Source organism: Chiloscyllium plagiosum, chromosome 1 (genome assembly GCF_004010195.1).
Source record: "Chiloscyllium plagiosum isolate BGI_BamShark_2017 chromosome 1, ASM401019v2, whole genome shotgun sequence".
Taxonomy (NCBI): domain Eukaryota; kingdom Metazoa; phylum Chordata; class Chondrichthyes; order Orectolobiformes; family Hemiscylliidae; genus Chiloscyllium; species Chiloscyllium plagiosum.
Window position 1 is genome coordinate 62,120,204 of NC_057710.1, and position 27,611 is coordinate 62,147,814.

General features: G+C 40.4%; 1 protein-coding gene across 3 annotated transcripts in view; it reads left to right on the top strand.

Moving 5' to 3' along the window:
- Positions 1-27,611, top strand: part of atp8b5b (ATPase phospholipid transporting 8B5b) — a 269,633-nt gene that overhangs the window by 120,460 nt on the left and 121,562 nt on the right. For all 3 annotated transcript variants that reach the window (XM_043688030.1, XM_043688038.1, XM_043688048.1), the window contains one exon: positions 9,805-10,001. In XM_043688030.1, coding sequence (XP_043543965.1) covers positions 9,805-10,001 — 197 coding nt within the window. The remainder of the gene's footprint in view (positions 1-9,804; positions 10,002-27,611) is intronic.

Sequence of the window (27,611 nt, forward strand, 5' to 3'; positions counted from 1 at the left end):
TCAGAGAAAAACTTAAAAAGGACGTGAGAGGAAGGTTTTTGTTTAAAGAGAGTGGTTAGTGTGTGGTTGGACTGCCAGATGAAGTGGTGGATGCAGGTACAGTTACACTGACCACTTAAATGCCCTTAAAGTTGGCGAGTCTAGTACTGTGGCAGACAGTGCGTTCCACGCTCCTACTACTCTCTGAGTAAAGAAAGCTTCTTTACTGTCCACTATACCACCATTTTTTGGTATCATCCGCAAACTTACTAAGCATACCTCTTATATTTTCACCTTATAAAGATGACAAAAGTGGACCCAGTACTGATCCCCATGGAACACCGCTGGTCACAGGCCTCCAGTCCAAAAAACAGCCATCCACCACCCTCTGTCTCCTACTGTGAAGTCTTTTTTTTTAATCCTATTGGCAAGCTCATCCTGAATCTCGTGAGATCTCAGTTTCCTAATCAGACTACCATGCAGCATCTCATCAAAGGCTTTCCTAAAGTCCAAGTAAACAACATCTACCATTCTGCCCTCATCAATCTTTTTAGTTACTTCCTGAAAAAGCTCAATCAAGTTTGTGAGACTTGATTTCACTCACACAAAACCATGCTGACTATTCCTAATCATTCCTTACCTCTCCAAATGCATGTAAATCCTATCTTTCAGAATCACCTCCAACAACTATAGACTCACAGGTCTATAGTTCCCAGACTTCTCCTTAATAGTCTTTCTTAAATAAGGGCACAACATTAGCTACCCTTCAGTCCTCAGGCACCTCACCTATGGCTATAGCTGATATAGGTATTTCTGTTAGGGGCCCCGCAATTTCCTCCCTAAATTCCCACAGCGTCTTCGGATGCACTTGATCGGGTCCTGGAGATTTATCTACCTTTACGTTTTCCAAGACCTCTAGCACTTCCCCTGTGGTAATGTAAACTGTTTTCAAAACATCAGTATTTATTTCCTGAGTTCTCTAGCCTCCATTTCTTTCTCCACTTTAAAATCTGATGCAGAATATTAATTTCATACCTCTCCCATCTCCTGAGCTTCAAGACAAAGATGAAGTTGTGGATCTTTAAGGAACCCTACTCTCTCCAGTTCTTTTTTGCTCTTAATGTACTCATAGAATTTCTTTGGATTATTCTTAAACTTATCTGCCAAGGCTATCTCATATCCTCTTTTGCCTTCTTGATTTCCTTCTTAGGAATGCCCGAACCTCTTCAAGAGATTAATTTGATTTCAGATGTCCATATCCAATACCTGATTCTTTCTTCTTCATGACTAGAACCTCAATATCATTATTCATCCATTGTTCCCTAATCTTACCAGTCTTACCCTTCACTCTAACTGGAACATAATACCTCTTTGAACTCTCATTATCACACTTTATCAGTCATGCCTTTACCTGCGAACAGTCTACTCCAATCAACTTTTAAAAGTTCTAGTCTCAGACCATTGCAATTCACCTTACTCCATTTAAGAATTTTTACTTTTATGGAAGATTTATCCTTTTCCATAACTATTTCAAAACTAATAGAGTTATGATCAGTAGTCCCTACTAACATTTCAGTCGCTTGCCCAAGAGGTCAGGCTTTGCTTCTTCTCTAGTAGGAACATTTACATATTGATAAATGCAATTTTCTTAACACATTTAACAAATTCTTCACCATGCAAACCTTTAACACTATGGCAGTCCCAGTCGATATTTGGAAAGTTAAAATCCCCTACTATTACAACCCTTATTCTTACATATATCTGAGATCTCTCTAAATATTTGCTTCTCAATTTCTCTCTGTCTGCTGGGGGGGTGCCTATCGTACAATTCTGTCACGGTGATCATCTCTTTCTTATTTCTAGTTTCAACCTATCTATTTTCACTGGATGATCCCTCAGAGATATCCTCTCTAATTACAGTGGTAATGTTTTTCTTAATCAATAATGCCACACCCCACTCTCTCTTGCCTACCTTTCCACCCTTCCTATAGCATCTAAAACCCAGAAAGGTGAACGGCCAGTCCTGTCCTTCCCTCAGCCAAGTTTCTGTAATAGCTATGACGTCTCAGTCTTATGTTCTGGTACATGCCCTGAGTTCATCAGCCTTACTTGTAAGACCCCTTTCATTAAAATGAATGCAGTTTAATTCTTTAGAGTTACCTGATTCTCTGACTTACTGTTGTCTTCCTTTTCTAATTAACTTGTTCTTTTCTGATTCAGAACCATCCTCATCTGTCTTTCTATGTTCACCGCTACTTAGGAATTTCCCCACCTTCCTCTCTAATAATTTACAGACTCCTGAAATAGGACTAACAAATCTCCATGCTAGAATATTGGCCCCTTTTCAGTTCATGAGAATGAGTCTTTTCCATCCAGAAGAGATCCCAATGATTGAAGAGTGTGAATCCCTGGCTGTTGCACCATCTCTTCAGCCATTGACTTATCTGCCCTGTCCTTTTATTCCTTCTCTCATTAGGACTTGTCACTGGGAGTAAACCAGAGATTACTACTTTTGAAGTTCTGTTTTTTTAAACTTCTACCTGACCTCTCATGTTCACTCTGCAAAACCTTAAACCTTTTCCTAACTATGTCGTTCCTACCAATACGTTCATCAATTTCCAGCTTCTCACTCTTCCCTTTGACAATATGCTTCAAACATTTTGAGACATCCTTAACCTGGCACCAGTAAAGCAAGGTTATCGAGATAGAAGAGTCCCCTATAACAATTATTCTCTTAAATCTTGACAAACCCTGCTTAACATAAGATTCATTCTTTGTGCTCAAGATCTGACTGCCACTTCTATTTTCATCGGAGAGACTATCTTCTTTAACAGTAGCCAAAAAGGAATAACTGTTTGAGAGAGAAATATCCACAGGAGATTTCTGAACTATCTTCTTAACTTTCTTGACAATCACCTATCTATTTGACTGACCCTGCTATGTAATCACTTCTCTATGTCTACCAGTCATCACACTGTGTCTTGAATGCCGTCAGTGACATTAAGTCCAAAAAGAAGAAGCTCTCAATAGCACCTTATATATAAAAATAAATTTCCCTTTAATGGTGGAAAGATGTGTTTGGAAGTGTCAGAAATAAGAGTGGAAGATCCTTTGAATACAGAGGCAGGTGGTGTGGAAAGTTAGTACAAGAGAATCCTGTCATGATTCTTTGAGGGAGGGCCAGGCATGAGGGCAGATGTGTTGGGGAATGGGTCAGGCATGGTTGTGGTTCTTGTCAAATATATGAGGGATAGGAGATATTCTTCGGCTGAAGTAAAAAGAAGACATGTCATGAGTGCCAATTTGGGGGGTGGCATCACCATAATAGATATGATGCTGAGGGAGAAACTGAGAATGAAATGGAGTCCTTATAAGAAGCAACATGTCTGGTGCAGTGTAGTTGAGGCAGCTGTAGGAGTCACTGAGTGGTAATTAATGTTAGTAAACAGCATATTGCTGGAAATTGAGACAGAGAGGTCAAAGGAGGAAAGGTGGAGTCAGATGAACAAGATGAAGATGAGAGAAGGATTGAAATTGCAATCAAATATTTTCTTGATCTGGATGAGAGCTGGAAGTGACATTGATATAGTCATCAATTTAAGAATTTTGGTTGGTGCACCAGGTAGCATCGAAACAAGGAATATTTTACAATCCCTCAGAAACTTGGCTTAACAAGTGGATAGCCATAACCACATCCTTCATTTGGATGAAAAGTTAACCGAGAAATTGTTCCATACAAGAACAAGCTCAGCTCGGCAGAAAATGGTGGAGTTGGGTAGTAACTGTTCAAAGATCCATTCAAGGGAAAAGCTAAGAGTCCTCAAACAGAACTGGTGGGAAATGTAGAGAGATTTGATGGCCATATTTAAGTTGAAATGACTAAGGATGTCAGGAAAATCATGAATGTAGGTTGGAGGAAGTCGCTCAAGGGGAAATAAATAGATTCACGATAGAAAGAAATAAATCCATTGGGTCAGAAACAGGCAGAAATGATGGGTCCGTCAAAGATATCCTGTTAGCAAATTTTGGAAAGGGGTAGAAACAGACTGTTTGTGGTTTGAAAATTATGAAGCAGTGGAGGGAAGCTTCATAGGAGATGAGGTAAGTGACAGTTGTAGATGGAATGACATGTTTAGTGGTTGGGAAGTTGGGATGAAGTGTCTTAGAGTTGGCATTCAGTCTTGAAAGTATATTAGTGAATGTGATGGGTTTTTGCAACAACCAGTGATAGTTGTCATGGTTAATGTTACTGAGGATATCTTTATATTCCAGATTTATTGATTAAATAGAAATGCCACAAGGTATCATGGTGAGATTTGAATGCATCCCCGGTTATCACCTGAGCTTCTGCATTATTATCTCAGTGACATTATCACTACTATCAGTATGCCACCATCTCCCCAGTGGTAGTATACAGCTGGGAGTAAGCTGCCCTGGGAATCTTCAACATTGACTCTGAGCCACACAGAATCTCATTACATCGGATTAAATTGAGCAAGAAAGCCTCCTGCTGAGCACCATCTACTGTCTCCCTCTTCGCAAATGAATCACTGCTGTTCTATGTTGTACACCCATTTGAAGAAACACTGAGGATGGAGGGCAGTGAAATTACACTGGGTGGGGTGTTCAATGTCCAGGATCACAAATGGCTGGGTAGCGGCACTGTGGACCGATCTGGTTGATCTATAAGGTAATAACAGCCAGCTTGGGGAAGAGGCAGATGATGTGAGAACCAACGAGGGAAAATTTTATATACATATATAGAATTCCTACAATTTGGAAACAGGCCATTTGGACCATCAGGTCCACAGTGACCCTCAGAGAGCATCATACCCAGACACATCCTGTACCTTATTCTGTAATCCTGCATTTCCCATGGCTAACACACCTAATTTACACATCCCTGAGCACTATGGGTAATTTAGCATGGTCCACCTTTGCACCTGCAGAAACCCACGCAGAGATGGGAGAATGTGCAAACTCCACACAGACAGTTGCCTGAGAGTGGAATCAAACCTGGGTCCTTGGCTCTTTGAGGCAGCAGTGCTAACTGCTGAGCCACTGTGATGCCACATTCTTCTCAAATTCACCTTCACCAGTGTTCTTGTTATAGAGAGCGAAGTGTCACTGCACTAGTAATCGTGAGCCTCAGCTAATGTTCTGGCAACATGAGTTTGAATCCTGCCTTGGCAGTTGGTGAAGTTTTAATTCAATAAGTGGAAATGTTGATGTAAAACCCATCTGGTTCTCCAATATCCTTTTGGGAAGGAAGTATGCTGTCCTTAATTTCTTTGGTTTACACGTCATTACTGACGGCAACATTGTGGGTAACTCTTAACTGTCCCCTGAAATGGTTTAGTGTCATCCAGTTCAAAGATTAGTAGAGAGTAGCAATAAATGCTGGTATTGCCAACAATGTCAATATCCCACGGCAGAATAAAGAAAAAAACTGTACCTGTCCACCTGAACAACCCACAGTCCTGCACATACAAAGTTGCGCCCTCACATTGAGGATACTCTTTATCGTGGTGTGTGGCCCAATCACTGTGCTAAATTAGATAGATTCTGAAAAGATTGAGCAACTCAAAAACTGAGTATCCATGAAGCCCACTGGGTCATTAGTAGCAACAAAATAATATTCAATCATAGTCTGCAATCTCATTGCTCCGCATGTCCCCCACTCTACTATTATCATCAACCAGGAGATCAACTCTGGTTCAGTGAAGAATGCAGGAACAACACAAGGCATACCTTAAAATGAGGTGTCAACCTGGTGAAGCAACAACATAAAACTACTTGTATGCAAACAACTGAAGTGGCACATGATAAGCAATCCTATAATCAACACACCATACCTAAGTTTAGTAGTCCTGCCACACCCAGTTGTAAATGATGGTAGGCATTTAAACAACTGTCAAGAGGAGATTGTTCCTCAAATATCCCTATCTGCACTGGAGAAAGAGCCCATCACATGAGGGCAAAAGGCAAAGTTGGAGCATTTGCATTCATATTTTGTCAGAAGTGCCCAGGGATGATCCACGTCAGCTTCCTTCAAGGTTTCCAGCATTTGTGAGGCCAGTCTCTAGTCAATTCGATTCAGTCAACGTGATATCTGAAAATACTTGAAGTCCTGGATACTGGAAAGGCTATGGGTCCCAACAACTTCCATATTCTCACAATCGTACCGAAAACCTCTGTTGAAGAACTAGCCCTGCCCCTAGCCAAGCTGTTCCAGTAAAGACACAAAACTAGCATTGACCAAGCAATGTGGAAAATTGCCTGGGTATATCCTGACCATAAAAGGCAGGATAAATCCAACCTAGCCAATCACCACCTTTTCAGGCTAATCTCAGCCATCTGCAAAGTGATGGAATCAAGTAGTGGTAACAGCACTAACACCCCACATCAGAATAAATAAATAAAGAAAAGCTGCAACAGGTCATAATAACATTTATAGGAGTGGCCACCACACACTCCTTGTAGATATAAGATGGTGTTATCAAGCTGAAACTGCTCAGCTCCAGCTCGCTTACTTATGCTTAGTTTGGGCCATTTGGCTCATTACAGCCTTGTCCAAGCATGAAAAAAAGAATTGAACTCTTGAAGTGAGGTGAGAGTGACTGACCTTCACATCAATCTGCAATTTCCAGAGGATGGCAGCAAGGATCCTTCGCAAATTGGAATCAATGAGGAGAAATCTTTCCATTAGTTGGAGTCATACCTCACAAAAAAATAGGATGTTTATGCTTGATGGAAGTCAATCATTTCAATCCCAGGATACTTCTATAGGAGTTCTTCAGCGCAATGTCCTCAACCCAGCCATCCTCAGCTATCTCATCAATGGCTATCTTTCTACTATACAGTGAGAGTTAGGTATGTTAGATGGTGACTGCACAAGGTTCAGTACCACTTGCAACTCCTCAGAATCTAAAACGGTCCTTAACCATACTCAGCAAGACCAAGACAACATTAAAGCTTGGGCTAATAAGTGGCAAGTGATATTCACAACACAAAATAGGCAATAACTATCTCCAACAAAAAAAATCTAAAAATTGTGCTTTGATATTCAAGGTATTACCATTGTTGAATCCCTGCTTATCAAGATCCTGGATTTCCTTAATGAGGGTGATGGCCCACTGATGTTGTTGCTAGATTATTTATCCAGAGACCGTGGCTAATGTTCTGGGGACCCGGTTTCAAATCATTCATCAACTGCCTTCAATTAACTCCCTGCACTACCAATGCACAATAGTAGCAGTGCGTGTCATATGTAGGGTGCATTGTAGCTTCTCACTAAGGCTTCATCAATAGCACCTCCCCAATCCACTACCACTATAACCCAGAAGAACAAAACACTAGAGGTATGGAAACATTACCACCTACAAGTTTCCTTCCAAGCCACTCACAATCTTTACTTGGAACTATATCACTGTCATTAGGTCAAAATTCTAGAAAGCTTCCCTAACAGCCCTGTGGATGTACCTGCACTCCAAGAACAGCAGATGTGCAAAAAGGCAGCTCACCATCACTTTTTCAAGGACAATGAATATTGGTCAAGTTATCGAAGCCCATATCTCTTGAATAAATAATATTAAAAAATTACATCTCCTGTCCTCATTGTTCTACTTGGTAGAGATCAGGAGGTGAGAATGCATTGGCAGGTTTCTATTGTGTATTTGCACACGATACATACTGCTGAGGTTGGTGTGTTTGTGGAGCCTCCTTTTCTACTTAACTGTTTAATTGTTCACCACAATTCAAAACTGGAATGCAAAACTTTGATCCAAGCCATCGTTTGTAAGATTTCTTCATGCTGCATTTACTGTTTAGCTCTTTTATATACCAGGGTTGTAGCTTCACCAGGTTGCCCATTCCCCAGTTTAGATATGTCTCGTACTGCTCCTAGTAATATCTCTCTTACACTTCTCATCAAACTATAATTGGTCCCCTGGCTTCATGGCAATGGTAGCTTAAGCAATATTGCAAACCATAAACGATAGAATGTTGCTGAATATCTTCCTGCTGTTGCTGGCCAGCAGTGCTTCATGGACACCCAGCTTTGAGCTACTAAGTCCATTCTGAATTTATATCATTTAATACTGTGTTAGTACCACACATATGATTAACAGTGTTCTCAGTGTGATGACAATATTTGATCACAGCAGCAATTCTGCAGCGGCTAAATATCAGTGGGATTTCACAAGCAATGCAATTAGTGGTGGCTGTCCCACTTCCCATTTAGTTAACTGAAGCCCTTAAGTGGCAGTCAAAGCTTTCTGCTTGTCCGAATCAAACACCTTGTCAGGATGTCGCCAGCAAAATGAACGTTCCTAGCTAGAAGAAATCACCCTCCCACTGTCCTCTTAATTATGCCCCCACTCCCACCCCCCTCCTCACTAGGGTTTGTCTGATTGGATCCAGCTATACTATACCCTGATTGGTGAGTAGCCCATTGGTGGGGATTGGTGTTAGAAACATTGTGTTTTAGAATAACGGAAGCCTATTCAGTGTAAAATCCAGTTTGAACTTCCATAATCGCCAGAGACAAGGTTCTTCCTGATTTTCCAGCCAGTAGATGGGGCCATTAGCACCTCATATAATCCCATCATTATGCACTTAGGGCTGGTCTATTGCTACTATCTATAACTCTGGGCCTAGCAACACAGGTTCAACTCCTATCTGCTCCAGAGCTGTGTACTAATATCTCTGAACAGGTTGATTAAAAATATTTATGCACTTAAGAGAAAGGCATCTCACAATAAATGCTGTTACAATTTAATTTGTATCTTCTGAATTTGAAGATCATAGGCTAGTTTAGAAGAACCTTTACCTGGGGCATGTTGCTGAAAAAAGAGAGCTAGGGTCCAGGTGTATAGTTCCTTGAAAGTGGAGTTTCAAATAGACTGGATTGTGAACAAGGCGTTTGGCACACTTGCCTTCATTGGCCAGTGCATTGAGTAAAGGAATTGGGAGGTCATGTTGCAGTTGTACAGGGCATTGGTTAGGCTACTTGTGGAATAGTGCATTCAATTCTGGTCTCCCTGTGATGGAAAAGCTGTTATTAAACTTGAAAGGGTTCAGAAAAGATTTACAAGGATGTTAGTTAGATTGGAGGGCTTGTGTGTTAGGGAGAGGCTGAATAGGCTAGGGCTTTTTAACCCTGGAGCATCAGAGGCTGAGGGGTAACCTAATAGAGGTTTATAAAATCATGAGGGGCATGGATAAGGTGAACAGCCAAGCTCTTTTTCCTAGATTAGGGGAGTCCAAAACTAGAGGGCATAGGTTTAAGATGAGAGGGGAAAGAGTTAAAAGGAACCTGAGGGGCAATGTTTTCATGCAGAGGGTAGTGTGTGTGTGGAACAACTACCAGAGAATGTGGTCAAGGTGAGTACAGTTATAATATTTAAAATGAATGGGTACATGAATAGGAAGGGTTCAGAGGGATACGGACCAATTGTTGGCAAATGTGACTAGATCAGTTTAGGATATCTGGTCAATGGGGATGAGTTGGACCAAAGAGTCTGTTGCCATGTTATATGACTCTATAAAGCTCTCTTCTAAAACAAAATTCATATACATCTTAATGTATCTATGTGCTTTAAATAGTCACTTTTTTTGGCTGGGCAGTAACATCCAATGGCAGTAATGTCCATGAGGGTTCTCTGGATCTTCAACCTAACTTTGGAAGATTAATGTAAGCAGCAATTTGTCTTAGGTTTCTACGAGTATTTGAGAACCCCACCATTTAAATCCACATATTTACAGGTGGGTATTACTTACGACTGATGTCAAAATAATATTGATGATTTGTCCTGTGATTTTCAGATTTTTGGCTTCCTCATTGTGATGTGTACAGTTCTGGCTATTGGAAATAGTATCTGGGAATCTCAAAAAGGATACTACTTTCAGGTCTACTTGCCATGGGACGTTGATACGCCAAATGCTTCATTTTCTGGATTTCTTATGTTCTGGTCGTATGTGATAATTCTGAATACAGTTGTCCCAATATCCCTTTATGTAAGGTAGGTTTATTTTTAAACTTTCAGTCCAGTTTTATTTAAAAGTTCTTTGAATGCATATGTCATTCAAAAATGTTGTAGGAGTATAACATAAAACCAGTATCTGTTTTTATATTTTGATCTTTCTCAATGTCTAATTCTTTTAATCCTTTCTTCTCTTTCTTACTGACATACTTTTGTTATCTTTTTATCTGTTTGCCTATGACTCTCTTTGTAATTATCTTCACATCTACTTTTCTGTTTTCTGCACTCCTATCACAGTTGTATCGTCCATTCAATGCTCTACATCATCAAACTTTTTATTCATTCAACTTTCTCTTTCTAGAATTTGTTCATTCCTTTTATCTCCATTTCTTTAAAGCTCTCAGTTTCTCTGAAAGTCACTTGAAACGTTTCTCTATATCTTTAAATCTGTTTCTTAGTTTCTCACCTTTTCGTGGATCTGTTTGCATTTTTTATATTTCTCTCACACTTTATTTTTTCATTCAACCTCCCATGTAAGTAACAAAGTTTTGTTGTCAGGCACCATTTATGTTCTGTGTAGCCACTTGAATTACATCATAAGGACATAAACCAATGCATTCTCCTAATCTTGCATTGAACATCACCTAGGGTGTTTTGTTAGTTAATGTATTAGTTAGTCACTGAAACGTGCATATGAGTCTCCAGATGTCCTTTAACAATAGAACAAGTCTATGCATATATAAAATCAACCAAGCTTTGTAATATGTATTACTGTTAGTAAGGTCTTAACAAAAAAAAATCAAAACAATGTTTCATCTTTTTTCTTAACGCTACCTGATACATAGACTAAATCCAGAGAATGATGCTCCTGACTCATTTCCTTTTGTTTTGACTGAAGTCCTTCTGGTTTCTTCTTGAACTGTAGAAACAATTTTACATCCTGCCTACATCTGATGGTATGAATCTTCCACAATTCTGAGTGCCTGATATTTTTCAATTCTGACAACTTGATTATCTCTACCTCAAACTATCCTGATTTATACCCTGCTGAGCTTTTCCAGCAACTTCTGTTTTTGTTTCTGATTTAGAAGTTTTACAAGATGAAAAAACACTGCTGCACTGACTGGTTTCCTCTGAACAAAACTAAAAAATTTCCTTGCTCTGAGAAAACCTGCTTTTTTCTGGAACTAAAGACTTGTTTTCTTCTGAACTGAAGTCAAAACCGGATTTGTTCTGATTACTGTACACATCATAAACTCAAAAGCATTATCATTTTATTCCATGAACGTTGTGCAAGCCTGTCAGGCACTTGACTGCAGACATATATCTTATTGGAGCTTGTATATTTAGGTCATTGCTACAGAATCACTTTCTGATTTTTTTCAAGAAAACTTTCATAGCCCTAACCCATATCCATCTGCCTCTCTATTTAAAAGAGTCCAAATCTAAAAGTATAGTATCTGTACTACAAATTTCATTATACCTCCCTGAAAAAAAAGTGTATCCTTAAAAGGCATGTTCATTTTCCATCAAAAAGTCATTCTCAACACGATTTCCACCGAACATATACAGTAATAATAAGTTTACATTAAATATGTAGTTTTATGGTGCATGCTAATCAACAGTTTCTTCAGAGTTATTGTTAACTGTAAATGTAGAGTCAGCTCAAAATGGACAATTTTAAATTTTTAATTCAATTCAATTTTCAATGGACAGGGGGTTTTTAGCCCTGAATGATAGGGCTATGGCAAGAAGTTTGGGGAAGTCAGATGAGATGTCTAACGAGGCTCCACTTCATGTCAAAACTCAAATGTTGTATTTTCCAATGAAGTCCATACACCATAAGATGTAGGAACAGAAGAAGGCCACTCAGCCCATTGCGTTTGCTCTCCCATTCACTGAGATCGTGGCTGATCTGATAATCCTCAACTCCACTTTCCTGCCTATCTCTATAACCCTTGATTCACTTATTGATTGCAAATTTGTCTATCTCTATATTAAATGTACGAAATGCCAGCCTCAACAGCCTTCTATGGTAAAGAATTCCACAGATTCACCACCCCCTGAAAGGAGAAATTCCTCCTCAGCTCCATCTTAAATGTGTGATCCCTATTCTGATATTATGCACCCTGATCCTAGACTTGCCCACAAGGCGACACACAGCTGTGGTCTTACTCGTGCCTTGTGTAGTTTCAGCAAGACCTCCCTATTTTTATCACATACAAAAGCAGAACGTGCTGAGAAACTCAGATTTGGCAGCATCTTTTCGGAGAAAAACAGAATTAGCATTTTGAGTTTGTTCTGATGAATGGTCATTCTGTTGAAATACCAACTCTGCTGCCACACCTATTGATTCTCTGCAGCACTTGTTTTTCTGTCAAATCTTCCCTGAGAAGTAAAGGCCAACATTCCATTTGCCTTTCCTATTTCCTGCTGATGCCAGCCTTTTGTGATTCATGCACAAGAACCTTTAAATCCCTCTGTGCTGCAGCATTCTTAAGTCTGTTTCCATTTAATTAATATTTTATTATTTAATTATTCCTACCAAAATGCTCTCACATTTTCCCACATTATATTCATCCAGCCAAAGTGCTGTCCACTCACTCAGCCTGTCTATATCCTTGTGTAGACTCTTTGTATCATCCACACTGCTTGCCTTTCCAACTGTTTTTGAGTCATCCGCTAACTTGGCTGTTGTATAGCCACTTCCTTCATCCAAATCATTAATATATATTGTAAGTAATAGTGGCTCCAATGGTGATCTGAGTAGCATTCCAGTAGTTACAAGGTAAAAGCTGAGGGGATGTGTCTCCTTTCGGGAGAGTCTTGGACCAGAAGGCATAGTGTCAGGATAAAGAGGCACCAATTTAAGATTGAGATGAGAAGGATTTTTTTCTCTGAGGGTTGAGATTCTCTCAGAGAGCTGTGGGGACAGAATATTTATGAATATTTAAGGCTGAGATAGATAGGTTCTTGATCAGTAGGCGAATCAGGGTTCTGGGGCAAATGCAGGAAAGTTTCAGGTTGCCATCCTGAAAATGCCCCCTTAAGCCCAACTCTGTATTCTCTTTATTAAGTAAACCTATACTCATGCTAAAATACTACCTCCAACACCAAAGCTCATATCTTATTAGGTAGCCTTTTGGGCAGTACATTATTAAATGTCTTTTTGAAATCCAAATATATTGTGTCTACTGATTTCCCCTTTATTCTGCTTGTTACCTCTTTAAATAACTTTGTCAGACATGCTTTCCCTTTCATGAAACTGTGCTGCCTGTGTTTGTTTTTATTATTTATTTCTAAATGCTATGCTATTATATTCTTGAAAGTGGACTCTAATAGCTTCTCCAATGGCAAATTTTACACAAACTGGTCTATGGCTAGCTACCTGAAGTGTCTCCTTTACTTTTTGAATAAGGATGTTAGATTGCAGTTTTCCAATCCTCCAGGACTATACCAAAGTCTAAGAATTTTGATAAGATGGATACATGTGCATCTGAAATCTCTATAGCTACTTTCTTTAAAATCTAGGATGCAACTCATCAAATCCAGAGCTCCCTTTAGTTTCCTTAGAAGTGTTACTCTAGTGATAGTTGTTGTCTTCATTTTTAATCTTCACCACCACCTTGGACTCCTTGGTTATTTTGTAATTTTGGAATATTATGAGGGTCATCTATTGTGAAAATTGCTTTGCCATTTCTTTGTTCCCTGTTACTTTAATTTCCCCAGCCTCATTCTCGAAGAGACCAATGTATACTTTGGCCTCTCTTTTCCTTTTCATACATTCATGTTAAATATAACAAACTTTTAATAGATATAGTAACTCAACATCATGAGGCCAAGTAGGCAATCCACAGAAGTAGAATTGTATTCCCAGACAAATGCAACCTCATTGCCCAGTATATCCCCTGATATACCATTATTATTAAATCAAGGGATCAGACTGATTCAATACAAATTGCAGGAGGACATGCCAGAAGCAGCACCAGACGTATGTAAAAATGAGATGACAACCTGCTGAAGCTACAAAGCAGCAAGTGATAGATGGAGCAAAGAAGATTGAGGAAGGCAGGGCAGTAGACATTGTCTACATGGATTTTAGTTAAGCCTGATTAGTAAAGTTAGATCACATGGGATTTAGGGAGAGCTTGTCAATTGGATACGTAATTGGTTTGACGGTAGGAAACAGAGGGTGGTGATGGATGGTTATTTTTTGGACTGGAGGTCTGTGACCAGTGATGTTCCACAGGGATTTTGGTGCTGCGTCTACTGTTGTTTGTTATTTATTTAAACAATTTGGATGAGAATTTAGGAGACATGGTTAGTAAGTTTGCGGATGACACCAAATTTGGTGGTATAGTGAGTAGATTACAAAGGGATCTTGATCAATTGGGCCAATGGGCTAAAGAGTGACAAATGGAGTGTAATTTAGTGCCTTAGGTAGTTTCTTTTTAGATTACTTACAGTGTGGAAACAGGCCCTTTGGCCCAACAAGCCCACACCGACCTGCCGAAGCGCAACCCACCCATACCCCTACATTTACCCCTTACCTAACACTACGGGCAATTTAGCATGGCCAACTCACCGGCCTGCACATCTTTGGACTGTGGGAGAAAACCAGAGCACCCGGAGGAAACCCACGCAGACACGGGGAGAACGTGCAAACTCCACACAGTCAATCGCCTGAGGCGGGAATTGAACCCGGGTCTCTGGCGCTGTGAGGCAGTAGTGCTAACCACTGTGCCACCGTAATGTTGTAGAACAGAAAGATCTGGGATTCAAGTTCATACTTCTTTGAAACTTGCATCGCAGGTAGACAGAGTGGTTAAGGAGGTGTTTAGCACGCTTACCTTCATTGCTCAGATTATTGAGCATACAAGTTGAGACGTCATGTTGAGCTTGTGCAGGACATTATTGAGGCAATGTTTTGGAGTACTGTGTACAGTTCTGGTCACAGTGCTACAGTAAGGACATTATTAAATTGAAGAGGGTTCAGAAAAGGTTTACTAGGATATGAGCACGACTAGAGGGTTTGAGTTATCAGGAGAAGCTGGTTAGGCTAGGACTTATTTCACAGGGTTGTAGGAGTTTTGTAAAATCATGAGGGGTATAGATAAGCAAACGTCTTTTTCCTAGGCTGGGTGAGTTCAAAACTAAGGGGCCTATTTTTAAGGTAAGAGGAGATTTAAAAGGGACCTGAAGAGCAACTTTTTCACACAGAGAGTAGTTGGTATGTTCAATGAACTGTCAGAGGAAGTGGTAGATGCATTTAAAAGACATTTGGATAGGTACCTGAATAGGAAAGGTTTAGAGGGATATGGCCCAAACTCAGGCAAGTGGGACTAGTTTAGTTTGGGAAAATTGATCAACATGGATGAGTTGGATTAAGGGTCTGTTTATGTGCTTTATGACTCTCCCACTCTTTAAGTTATTGCAAAACTAATAAATCAGATCTGAGTTAATCCAATCAGTTCTGCAAAGTTTAGTCATGAATAGCAATGGGCAATTAAACAACCGACTGGAGGAGAGTATAAATGTCACCATCCTTAATAATAGGGGTGCCAAACACATCAGTGTGAGATAAGATTGAAGCATTTGCAAAAATCTTCAACCAGGTGTGCCATGTGGACAATCCATCTCTGCCTCCTCCAAAGGTCTCCAACGTCATAGATGCCAGTCTTTAATCAATTTGATTCACTCTACATGATATTGCAAAACAGCTAGAGCCACTGAATAGTATAAAAGGCTGTTTATAATACGACAAAGAATATTACCTTAATAACATTCTGGTAATAATACTGAAAACTTGTGTTCTAGAACATTCTGCACCCTTAAACAAGCTATTCCAGTACAGCTACAACACTAGCATCAAACCAGTAATGTGGAAAATTGCCCTGATAAGTCCAGTGCACCAAAAGGATGAATGCAACCAGGCCAATTACTGTAAATCATCACTAAAGGTTTTGAAGGTGTAATCAACAGTGTTATTAAGCAGCACTATCTTAGCATTAACCTGGTCACAGATGCTCAGTTTGGGTTCCACCAAAACCACTCATCTCCTGACCTCATAACAACTTCCATCAAGCATGAGCAAACTCCCTGAGGTGATGCCAACATGACTGCCTTAATATCAAGACTGCATTTGACAGAGTGTGCCAACAAAATGCAAGCCAGTGGGAATTGAAGCAAGACTATCTGCTGGTTGGAATCATATCTGAGACAGACCAAGATAATTGTGGTTGCTGGAGATCAGTCATACGCACTCCAGGACATTTCTGCAGGAATTCTTCAGGGTAATGTCCTCAGCCCAACCATCATTAGCGGAGTCATCAATAACCTTCCCACTATATCAGATTAGAAGTGTGGATGTTGCTAATGATTGCACAGTGTTTGACAACTGCTCAGATATTGAACATAGAATGTAACAGCGCAGTACAGACCCTTCGGCCCTCGATGTTGCGCCGACCTGTCATATCAATCTGAAGCCCATCTAACCTACACTATTCCATGTACGTCCATATGCTTGTCCAATGACGACTTAAATGTACTTAAAGTTGGCGAATCTACCACCATTGCAGGCAAAGCATTCCATACCCTTACTACTCTCTGAGTAAAGATTGAAGTAGTTGTTGTTCAAATGAAGCAAGACCTGCACAATGTCTAGATTTGGAATGTCATGGGGCAGGTCATAAAATTATCTGAATGCTTCAAAAAAGGATACTAGAAAGCATTAGTTATATAGAAAAGTAAAGAATTGAGAAAAAAAAATCTTTCCACAAAACTGTCAGGCAGTGACCATCTCCAAGAGATAATCTGACTTTCAATGGCTTTACCATTGCTGAATCTCCCACTATCAAAATCCTGGGAGGTACTGACCAGGAACTGAATTGGATGAGCCGTATGAACACCCTGTGACTATAAAAGCAGATCAGAGGCAAGGAACCTTACATTAAGTTACCCATTTCCTGTCTCCCCAAAGCCTGCCAATCTTCTATAAAGCACAAACCAAGATTGTGATAGGATACTTCCCACTTGCTTGGGTAATGGAACTGCAAGTACACTCAAGAAGCTTGACACCATCCAGGGCAAAGCAGCTTGATTGGCACCACATCCATAAATATTGAGTCACTTCACCACCAATGCTCAGTAGCAGCAGTGTGTACTATCTGAAATGCACTGCAGGAATTCACTGCAAAAATCCTGAGCACCTTCCAAACCCAGAACGACTACCATCCAGAGGATAAGGGCAACCAACAGATACAGGGAAACAACACTACCTACAGGTTCCTGCCCAGCCAATTCACTAGTTGGAAAGATATTAACAACAACATTAAAATAATGGTCGGAGGGTCAGTGCTGAGGGAGTGGGGACTATCGGAGGGTTATTTCCCAGCGCTACTGTTGTGGAGACTCAAATCCAGAGAAAGGATACTTCTTTCTCAATTCTTTACTTTTCTATATAACTAACAATTTCTAGTTTCCTTTTTTTGAAGCATTGAGACAATTTTATGATTCCACTCTGATTCTAATGGCATGAATCTTTCCAGTTCTGATGGCCCAAATGCTTTCAATTCTGAACTGAAAAAAGTTCCTGCTGAGAAAAAAAAACTGTTCTCCTTTGAACTAAATCTTCTTCTTCTGAACTAAAAGCAAAACAAAATGAATCGTTTTATTCTCTTTATTCTGCCCATCATAAACATAAAAGTGTACACCTTATTCCATTATCTACACCTTCCCAATCAAGCTTCCAGACTTAATTGCTTTTATATGTCTTCTTGGAACTGTTGCATTTCACTGCACCCATGCACATTCATCTGCTTCTCTTTTTTGAAAACAATCAAATCCAAAATTACAACATATATCATTACACATTGGCTTTTCATCCCATTGTTCTTTGGATGTTAGAAACACATTTTTGAGAGTTTGGTGCCTAAATGCTGTCCAGTTGAGCTTGGACTATCCACTGGGCAACTCTTAAGAAATTTTTTTCTAGCTGTTTAACATTTCACTTCTTCCAATCATCTAAAAAAAAAAGCAGTTGGGGTCTGAAACAGATTCTGATAAAGAACTTTTGCCAAGAACCAGAGAGAGTGGAGAAGGACATGGAAAAACTTAGAATTCAAGAGTGAATGCAGAGGAAGTAGCTGTATAAGGAGTACATGAATCTGGTTGGTAAAAATTACAAGCAAGTGGTCAGAGTTTACTTTGTGTATGATTAAGATCTTTTGAGTTGGCTGCATGAGAAAACATTGAATGAGAGACAATGATTTTTGTTCAGAGGACATTGGAACAGTTGACCATTCAACTGTGGGTGCACAGTGGCTCAGTGGTTAGCTCTGCTGCCTCACAGCACCAGGGACCCGGGTTCAATTCCTGCCTCAGGTGACTATCTGTGTGGAGTTTGCACGTTCTCCCCGTGTCTGTGTGGGTTTCCTCCGGGTGCTCCGGTTTCCTCCCACAATCCAAAAATGTGCAGGTTAGGTGAATTGGCCATGCTAAATTGCCCGTAGTGTTAGGTGAAAGGGTAAATGTAGGAGAATGGGTCTGGGTGGGTTGCGCTTCGGCGGGTTGGTGTGGACTTGTTGGGCCGAAGGGCCTGTTTCCACACTGTAAGTAATCTAAACAAAAACCTCTCTTCTGCCTCCGACACAATTTAGTATGATGCCTAATTTAGTGTCACCAGCAAATATGTGTTTATTTCTCTCTGTTCCTTCCTATTCCTTCTTCAAATTTAAGGAGAAACTGAGGCCCTAGTGTGAATCCATGGAGGACAGCACTATTGCCATACTGGTGATAGCGTGCCTTCTTATTGTTTCATTTCTTCATTTCTGATCTCCTTTTGCATAAATGTAAAAAGAAAGAGATTAGCAAACGAGAAGAGAAATTAGAAAAGTAAGTAAAGACATCAAGGAATGATGGTGAACTTGTGGAGTCTGCAAGATTGATGCTTCGGCTTCAGCGACTTACAATCTATATTAATGCTTTAGTTAGGTGGCAATACAGAACCAGTGAAATAACACAAAGAAGCTGCAAAAAGGATTTAAACTGGTTAAAGGATTGGGCAAGAAGGTGGCAGACATTACATAATGTTGGGAATTGGAACATAGCTTAAAATTCAAAGACTAGTAAAATTGATTTTCACAAAGAAAACTGTTGTTTACTTAGCACGTTCTAGGACCAACAGGTGTTTCAAAGTGCTCTAAAGCCAATAAATTACTTGGTTTGCAGCACAGAGAAGAATCTGTCCTGGTCAAAAATAACCACCTAACTATTCTAATCCCATTTTCCAGCACTTGGCCAGTAGCATTTAAATGCTTTGTCATTGCAAGTGCAATCTAAATACTTTTTCAATGTTATGAGGGTTTCAGTGAGTTCCAGATTCCCACCAACCTCTTGGTGAAAAACGATTTTCATCACATCCTCTCTAAACCTTCTGTCCCATACCTTAAATTTATGTCCCCACTCATTGATTCCTCCGCCAAGGGGAAAAGTTTCTTCCTGTCTACCTCGTCTGTGTCCCTCATAATTTTATACATCCCAATCATGTTCCCACCTCAGTCTCCATTGCTCCAAAGAAAACAACCCCAGTCTATTGAAGCTTTCTTACAATTAAAACTCTCTATACCAGGCAACATTCTGATAAATCTGCTCTTCAGCACAATCACACTCCTTCTCTAATGTGGATACCAGAACTGCACATAATATTCTATCTGTGGCCAAACCAATGTTTTATACAGTTCCAGCATAAACTTCCAGCTCTATATGGATGTTCTGATAAAGGCAAGTATCCCATAGACCTTCATAACCACTTTATCTGGCTGTCCTGCTAACTCCAGAGACAGGTGTGCATGCAAACTAAGGTCCCTCTGATCCTTAGTTTTTCCCAGAGTTCTACCATTCATCATGTATTCCCTTGCCTTCTTTGTCCCACCCAAGTGCGTCACCCCGTACTTATCCAGATTGAATTCCATTTGCCACTTATCAGCTCATCTGACCAAATCACCTGTCTCCACTTTTAATCTAAGACTGTCCTTACTATTTACCACCTCTCCAATTTTTGTATCATATGCGAACTTGCTGAAGAGCCCTCCTGCATTCAAGTCTCTTAATCATCTATGTATATCACAAACAATAAGTGCCCAAATACTGATTCCTGAGTAATGTCATTGGACCAGGCATCCAGTCACAAAAATACCTGTTGACCATCACCTTCTACTTCCTGCCACTTAGCCATTCAGTATCCAATTAGCCAAATTTCTTTGGATACTACAGGCTTTTACCATTCTATTAGAATCCCACATGACCCTTACCAAAAGCCTTGCTGAAGTCCAAGTAGACTGTGTCAACTGTATTTTCCTCATCTACACATCTGGTTATCTCTTCAATAAATTTAGTCAAGTTGGTCAGGCATGACCTCCCCTTAACAAACCCATGCTGATTGTTTTTGAGTAATCCCTGCCTCTCCAAGTACAAATTAATTTATATCCCTCAGAATTGCAAATAATAGTCTTCCCATCACTAGAATTAGGCCGACTAGCCTGTTGCCTGTTTCCTAGTTTAGTTCTTGTTTCCTTCTTGAGTAAGGGTACTACATTGATTGTCCTCCATTCATCTGGCACCTCTGTACCGGCCCGTGAAGAATTGAAAATTATTGCTAATGTTGACTCCCTTGCCTCACTCAACATGCTGTAATGCATTTCATCTGGTTTCAGATGTTTATCTACTTTTAAGCCTGCCAGACTACTGAGAACCTCTTCTCTGTCTCTTCTTTAAGTATATCATAGTTTCCCTGATTTTGAGCTCCACATCATCACTCTCACTACTGAGCACCGACACAAAGTATTCCTTTAAAACTCCACCTTTGGCCTCTGGCTACACATATTGATTATCACTGTGGTCCTTAATGGGGCATAGGTTTTCCCGAGTTATCATTTTATTCTTAATGTATTTGTAAAATAACTTAGGGTTTTCTTTTCTTTTACCAACCATTATTCTTTCATGTCCCCTCTTTGCTCCCCTGATTCCCTTTTGAAGTTTTCCCTTGTATGTTCTGTATTTATCTAGGACTTCTGCTGTTTTTAATCCTTGTTATCTGCCATTAGCTTCCCTTTTCTCTTTATCCAATCCCATATGTCTCTTGATATCCAGGGTTCGCAGCAGTCATTGGTTTCACCCTTTGTCTTTTTTGGAACATGTTGACTCTGAACTCTCCCAGTTTCCTTCTTGAACGCATCTACTTCTCTGACAGAGATTTAAAAGTATTGGCTCCCAGCCCATCTGGATAAATCATACCTGATCTTATTAAATCACCTTTTCGCACTTCAGAACTGCGATTTCAGGCCCATTCTTGACCTTTTCCATAACAATCTTGAATCTAAAGGAGTTATGATCACTATCTGCAAAATGCTTCTGTACACTGATAGTGGTCCATCTTCATTACCTAAAATTAATCTAAGATTGCTCCTTCCTTTTGGGCCTTCTGCATACTAACTTAAAAAGCTCTCCTGGATGCATTTTAATAATGAGCTCCCTCTAAACCTTTCATACTAAAAACTACCCCAGATAATGTTAAGTAAGTTGAAATCTCTGACTATCACTACCCTATTACTTCTACACTTCTGAAATCTGTCTACATATCAGCTCTTCTATTTCCCCCATACTGTTGAGCCTATTGCATGATGTATCAGCTAATGTTTGCTCAGAAAATTTGCACAAATAGAAATGTGATAATGGCCAGATAATCTATATTTGTGATGTTGATGGAAGGATAAATATTGGGCAGGACACTGGGGATACCTCCCCTGTTCTTCTTCAAAATAGTGCCATTGGATCTTTTGCATACACCTGAGCAAGCAGATGGGACCTCCATTTAATGTCTCATCTGAAAGACTGCACCTCTGAGTGTGCAATACTCCCTCAGTACAGCATTGGAGAGTTTTGGATATTCTTGCAAACAAGTCACATGAATTTAATTTGTAGGTAAGCAAACAGTTAGGACTGCAAATGACATGTTAACATTTATTGCAAGGGAGTTCGAGTGTAAGAGTAAGCTAGATATTCACCAGTTGTGCAGTTTTGATCTTGTTTAGGAAAAACATGACTTTGAAGGAGTGGAACAAAGGGTCACTAGACTGATCCCCGTGCCACATAGGCTGTTCAGTGAGGAGAAAATGAGCCAATATTCAATGAACAATGTGTGGTAATCTTATTAAAATGCACAGAATTCTTAGAGGATTCCCACCTCAACATGCTTGGTTAGTTACTCTTACCTCTGCCTTTACAAATGTACATTGTCTGTTCCTAATCAATTCCGAAGGAATGATGAATAGTTCAGAGTGGAGCTTGTAGGTAGTGGTGTTAGCCCTTATCTGTTGCTCGTGTCTTTATAGATGGTCATAGTGTATGGTGTGGGGAGTTCTGTTTCAGGAGCCTTGGTGAATTTCTGTAGTGTATCTTGGAGCAACTACACATGACTGCTATGGGAAATTGGTGGTGGAAGGACTGAACATATGTGATGCGATGCCTATCAAGTGGGCTGCTTTGTCCTGGATGGAGTCATGTTTCTAGAGTATTGTTGCAGCTGCACTCGTCTAGGCCACCAGGAAGTATTCCAACACATTCCTGACTTATGCCATGAAGATTATGGACTACTCCTTGGGAAGTAAAGAGGTAGGTTTCTAGTCAATAGTAACTCCTAGGATGTTGATAGTGGAGGATTCAGCAATAGCAATGCAGCTGAATTTCAAGGGACAATTTTTACATTCTTCTTTGTTGAAAATGGTCATTTCTTGGCAATTTTGTGTACAAAGATCACTTGCCACTTCTCAACCCAAACCAGGATATTGTGTATTTGTCCATGGATTGCTTCGGTATTGAGGAGCTTCGAATGTTGCTGAAAATTTGCAACCATGAGCCAACATCACCTACTTTTGACTTTATGATTGAGCGAAGGTCTTTGAAACAGCTGACAGCGGTTGGGCTTAAGACACTACCCGAGGAATTCCTACAGAAATATTCCATAGCTGAAGTGACTGACATCTAATACCACAGCAATCTTCCATTGTGCCAAGCATAACTCCAAATAAAAGAGAGTTTTGCCCTGATTCCCATTAATTCCAGTTTTGATTGAACATCTAAGCCAATCTCAGTCAAATTATTGTCAAGGTCAGCTACTCTGGCCTCACCTTTAGAATTCAGCACTTCCATCCATGTTTGAACTATGGCAGGCAGAATCCAAACTGACAATCAGTGAGCAGGTTATTGATATACTAGTGCTGTGTGAAAGTACTGTTGATGACTTCTTCCATCACTTTACTGATGATTGAGAGTAGACTCAATCATCAGTGTGGGGCAGTTATTGGCCAAGTTGGATTTGTCTTTCTTCTACCTAAAGGATAATCTACTTAACCTTTCCCCATAATCTTCATTCCTGATACCATCCTAGTAACCTTCTCAACTAAGTGAGCCTTCAATGCCAGCATGACTTCTTTATACATGAGCAACAAATTGTTCATAGTATTCCAGGTGTGGTGGCTGACTACTGCCTTGCATAGTTTCAGCAAGGCCAGCACCTTCCTCTCTTTTATATTCCATTCCCTTTTGGACATATAAGCCAACAGTCTATTTCCATCACTAATACCTGCTGAACATGGATGCAAGCTTTTTGTATTTATGCTCGAAGAACCCCAAACTCCTTTTTTGCTGCAGTTCTCTGCAGTCTTTTTCATCTCTGAGACTTCCTATCAAAGTGTCGTCATGTTTTCCCATATTATAATCTATCTGCAAACTTTTTTCCTGCTCACTAAACCTATCAGTATCTCTTTGTAGACTTTTTATATCATCCTCATCATAGAGTCATAAAGACATACAACTTGGAAACAGACCCTTTGGTCCAACTCGTCCATGTCACCCAGATATCCTAACCTAATCTTGTCCCATTCGCCAGCACTGGACCCATGTCCCTCTAAATCCTTCCTATTCATCTACTCATTCAGATGCCTTTTAAATGCCACAATTGTACCAGTCTCCACCACTTCCTCTGGCAGCTCATTCCATACATACACCACTCTCTGCGTGAAAAAGTTGTCCCTTAGGTCCTTTTTATATCTTTCCCCTCTCACCCTGAACCTATGCCCTCTTGTTCTGGACTCCCCCAACCCAAAGGAGAGGCCTTGTCTATTTATTCTATCCATGCCCCTCTTAAATTTATAAACCTCTATAAGGTCATCCCTCAGCCTCCGACACTCCAGGGAAAACAGCCCCAGCCTATTCAACCTCACCCTATAGCTCAAAACATCCAAACTTGGCAACATCCTTGTAAATCTTTTCTGAACCCTTTCAAGTTTCACAACATCCTTCTGATAGGAAGGAGACCAGAATTGCATGCAATATTCCAAAAGCGGCTTAACCAATGTACTGCACAGCTGCCAACTCCTGTACTCAATCACTGACCAATAAAGGAAAGCATACCAAGTGCCTTCTTCACTATCCTATTAACCTGCAACTCAACTTTCAAGGAGCTATGAACCTGCACTCCAAGGTTTCTTTGTTCAGCAACACTCCCTCGGATCTTATCATTAAGTGTATAAGGCCTACTCTGATTTGGTTTTCCAAAATGTGGCAACTCACTTTTTAAAGATTAAATTCCATTTGACACTCCTCAGCCTATTGGCCCATCTGATCAAGATCCCATTGAAATCTCAGGTAACCTTCTTACTGTCCACTGCATCTCCAATTTTGGTGTCATCTGCAAACTTACTAACTATACATCCTATGTTCAATTCCAAATCATTGATATAAATGATGAAATGCAGTGAACCTAACACTGAACCTTGTGGTACACCACTGGTTGCAGGCGTCCAGTCTGAAAAGCAACCTTCCACCAGCAACCTCTGTCTTCTACCTTTGAGCCAGTTCTTACTTGTCTTTCCAGCTATTTTTGTGTCATCGGGAAACGTGGCTATAGTCACAGAATCACAGCATTATTACAATGCAGAAGGAAACCTTTTGGCTCATTGTGCCTGCACTGGCTCTGTTATCTTGGGCTAATCTGCCTTTTCCCCATATCTCTACACACCACTACTTAGCCAAATAATCATTCAATGTATGTTCACTTCCCTCATCCAAGTCATTAATATATATTGTACATAATTGTGGGCCCAACACTGAACCACGTAGCCCACCACTGGTTATAGATTACCGTCCTGAAAAAAACACTCTTTATCCCAATGGTCTGTTGGTCCCTTATTTCATCTAGGGATCTAACTCTCCGACACATTTCCAGTTCATAGTCCCCCAACTCTATATGACCTGCTTTTACCTCCTTCCCCTTCATCTCATCTGGAGACCTACCCCACCCCCATCAGCCTCCCAGCTCACAGTTCCCCAACTCATTCAGCCCACTCCTCCTTCTTCCCATTGTGAAGTAGGGTCATTGTCTCAAAATGTTAACTCTGTTTCTCTCTGTATATGCAGCCAAACCACAGCAGTTTTGGTTTAATGTTTCAAACTTTCAGCATTTGCACTCCTCTGTTTTATTTCTGTGTCTTCTGTTAGCTAGTCAATCCTCTGTCAATGCTGATATACTACTCCCAACCCCATGATCTGATGCTCGTCACCTTTGGAAGTATCCATGATGGATTAGGTACTTGGAACTTCTGGCTGAAGATTGTTGCAAATGCTCAGCCTTTTCATTTGCATTGATGTACTGCGCTCTCCAATCATTGTGCAAGGGAACTTTTGTGTAGCCTCTTCCTCCAGTGAGACATTTGGATGTGTACCACCAATCACTACTGGATATGGCAGGACTGCAGAGCTTAGATCTGATCCATTGGTTATGAAATTGCTGAGCTCTGTCTGTCTTTTTATGCCCATGTTGTTTGATACAAAATATTCCTGTTTTGTAGCTTCACAAAGTTGCACAAAATTTTTAATATGCCTGGTACTGCACCTGGCATGTCATCCTGCATTGTTCTTTGAACCAGAGTTGATCCTGTGACTTAATGTTAGTGATAAAATTGCTTATTAAGTGTATATATGCATGGGATGTGGGTTCAATGGCTTGGCCAGCATTTATTTTGCATCCATAATTGTCCCTTAAACTGAATGGCTTGTTGGAGCTATTTCAGAGGACAGATAATTGGTATTTCTAGATTTTTATTGGACTCAAGTTTCACAATCAGCTATGGTAGTATTTGAACCCATGCTCCCAGAGCATTAATCTGGGTCTCTGGTTTACTAGTCTAACAGCACTACCATTGTACCAACACCTCCACACTGGGAGACAGTGGATATGCAGAGCCACGAGGTTGCACATTGTGTTGAAGCACAGTTCGTCTACTGCTGAAGACCCACACGACTCTTTGATACTCAGTCTTGAGCTGCTAGATCTGTTCATTTAGTGATGGTGCTATACCACATGATTAAGCGTATTCTCACTATAACCCACAAGGACTATGCTATGCTATGGTTCTTACCGATACTGTCATGAACAGATGCATTTGCAGCTGGCACATTAGTGAGGATGAGATAAAGTATGTTATTTCTTTCTGTTTTTCCCACAGCTTCTAGCAGCTATGTCATTTAGGACTTGACTAGTTCCATCAGTAATGGCGATCATATTTACTAGCAATGTCCCAGATAGCGCCATTACCATTTCTGGTATTTACTGTCCCACAGTGGGACTGGCTCAGCATTTGTGATGGCATAGGAGTGCCCTGTGAGACGTCAACATTGACTCTGGACCCCATGAAGTCTCATGGCATCGGTTCAAACATGGGCATGGAACCTCCTATTAATTTACACTCCTTTGCTGATGAGTACAACTTGGAGGAAGCAGTGAGGGTGGCAAAGGCACAGACCATTCTGTTTATCGATTTTAATATCAATCACCAAGAGTGGCTTGCAAGGCCATTTCAAAGGGCCATTCAGAGTGAGCCACTTTGTTATCAATCTGGAGTCACATGTAGGTCAACCAGGCATAAGCAGCAGACTTTTCCTCCCTAGAGTACGTATTAACGTACATACTAGATTCGTTATTAGTGAATGAGATGGGTTTTTACAAAAATCAACAATGTTTTTGTGGTCATTAGACTTGTATTTTCATATTTTTATTGAATTCAAATTTCATTGTCCTTGTTGTATGATTCAAAGCAAGGTTCACAGAACATGACCTGGATCTCTGGATCCTCTGCCGTATCTGCTCCCAGGAGGACCAGTTCCACCACAGCACACACCAGATGGCCTCCTTCTTTAGAGACCGCAATTTCCCTTCTCACATGGTTAAAGATGCCCTCCAATGCATCTCGTCCACATCCCGCACCTCCGCCCTCAGACCTCACCCCTCCAACTGTAACAAGGACAGAACCCTGTTAGACAGGCTTTCAGGGAGCTAGGTTGGAAGCTTGGAGTTAGAACAAACAGAGTTGTTGTCTCTGGTTTGTTACCCGTGCCACGTGATAGAGATTCGAGGAATAGGGAGAGAGAACAATTAAATGCGTGGCTTCAGGGATGGTGCAGGAGGGAGGGGTTCCAGTTTTTGGATAACTGGGGTTCTTCCTGGGGACGGTGGGACCTCTATAAACAGGATGGTCTACACCTGAACCTGAGGGGAACCAGTATCCTTGGGGGGAGGTTTGCTAGTGCTCTTGG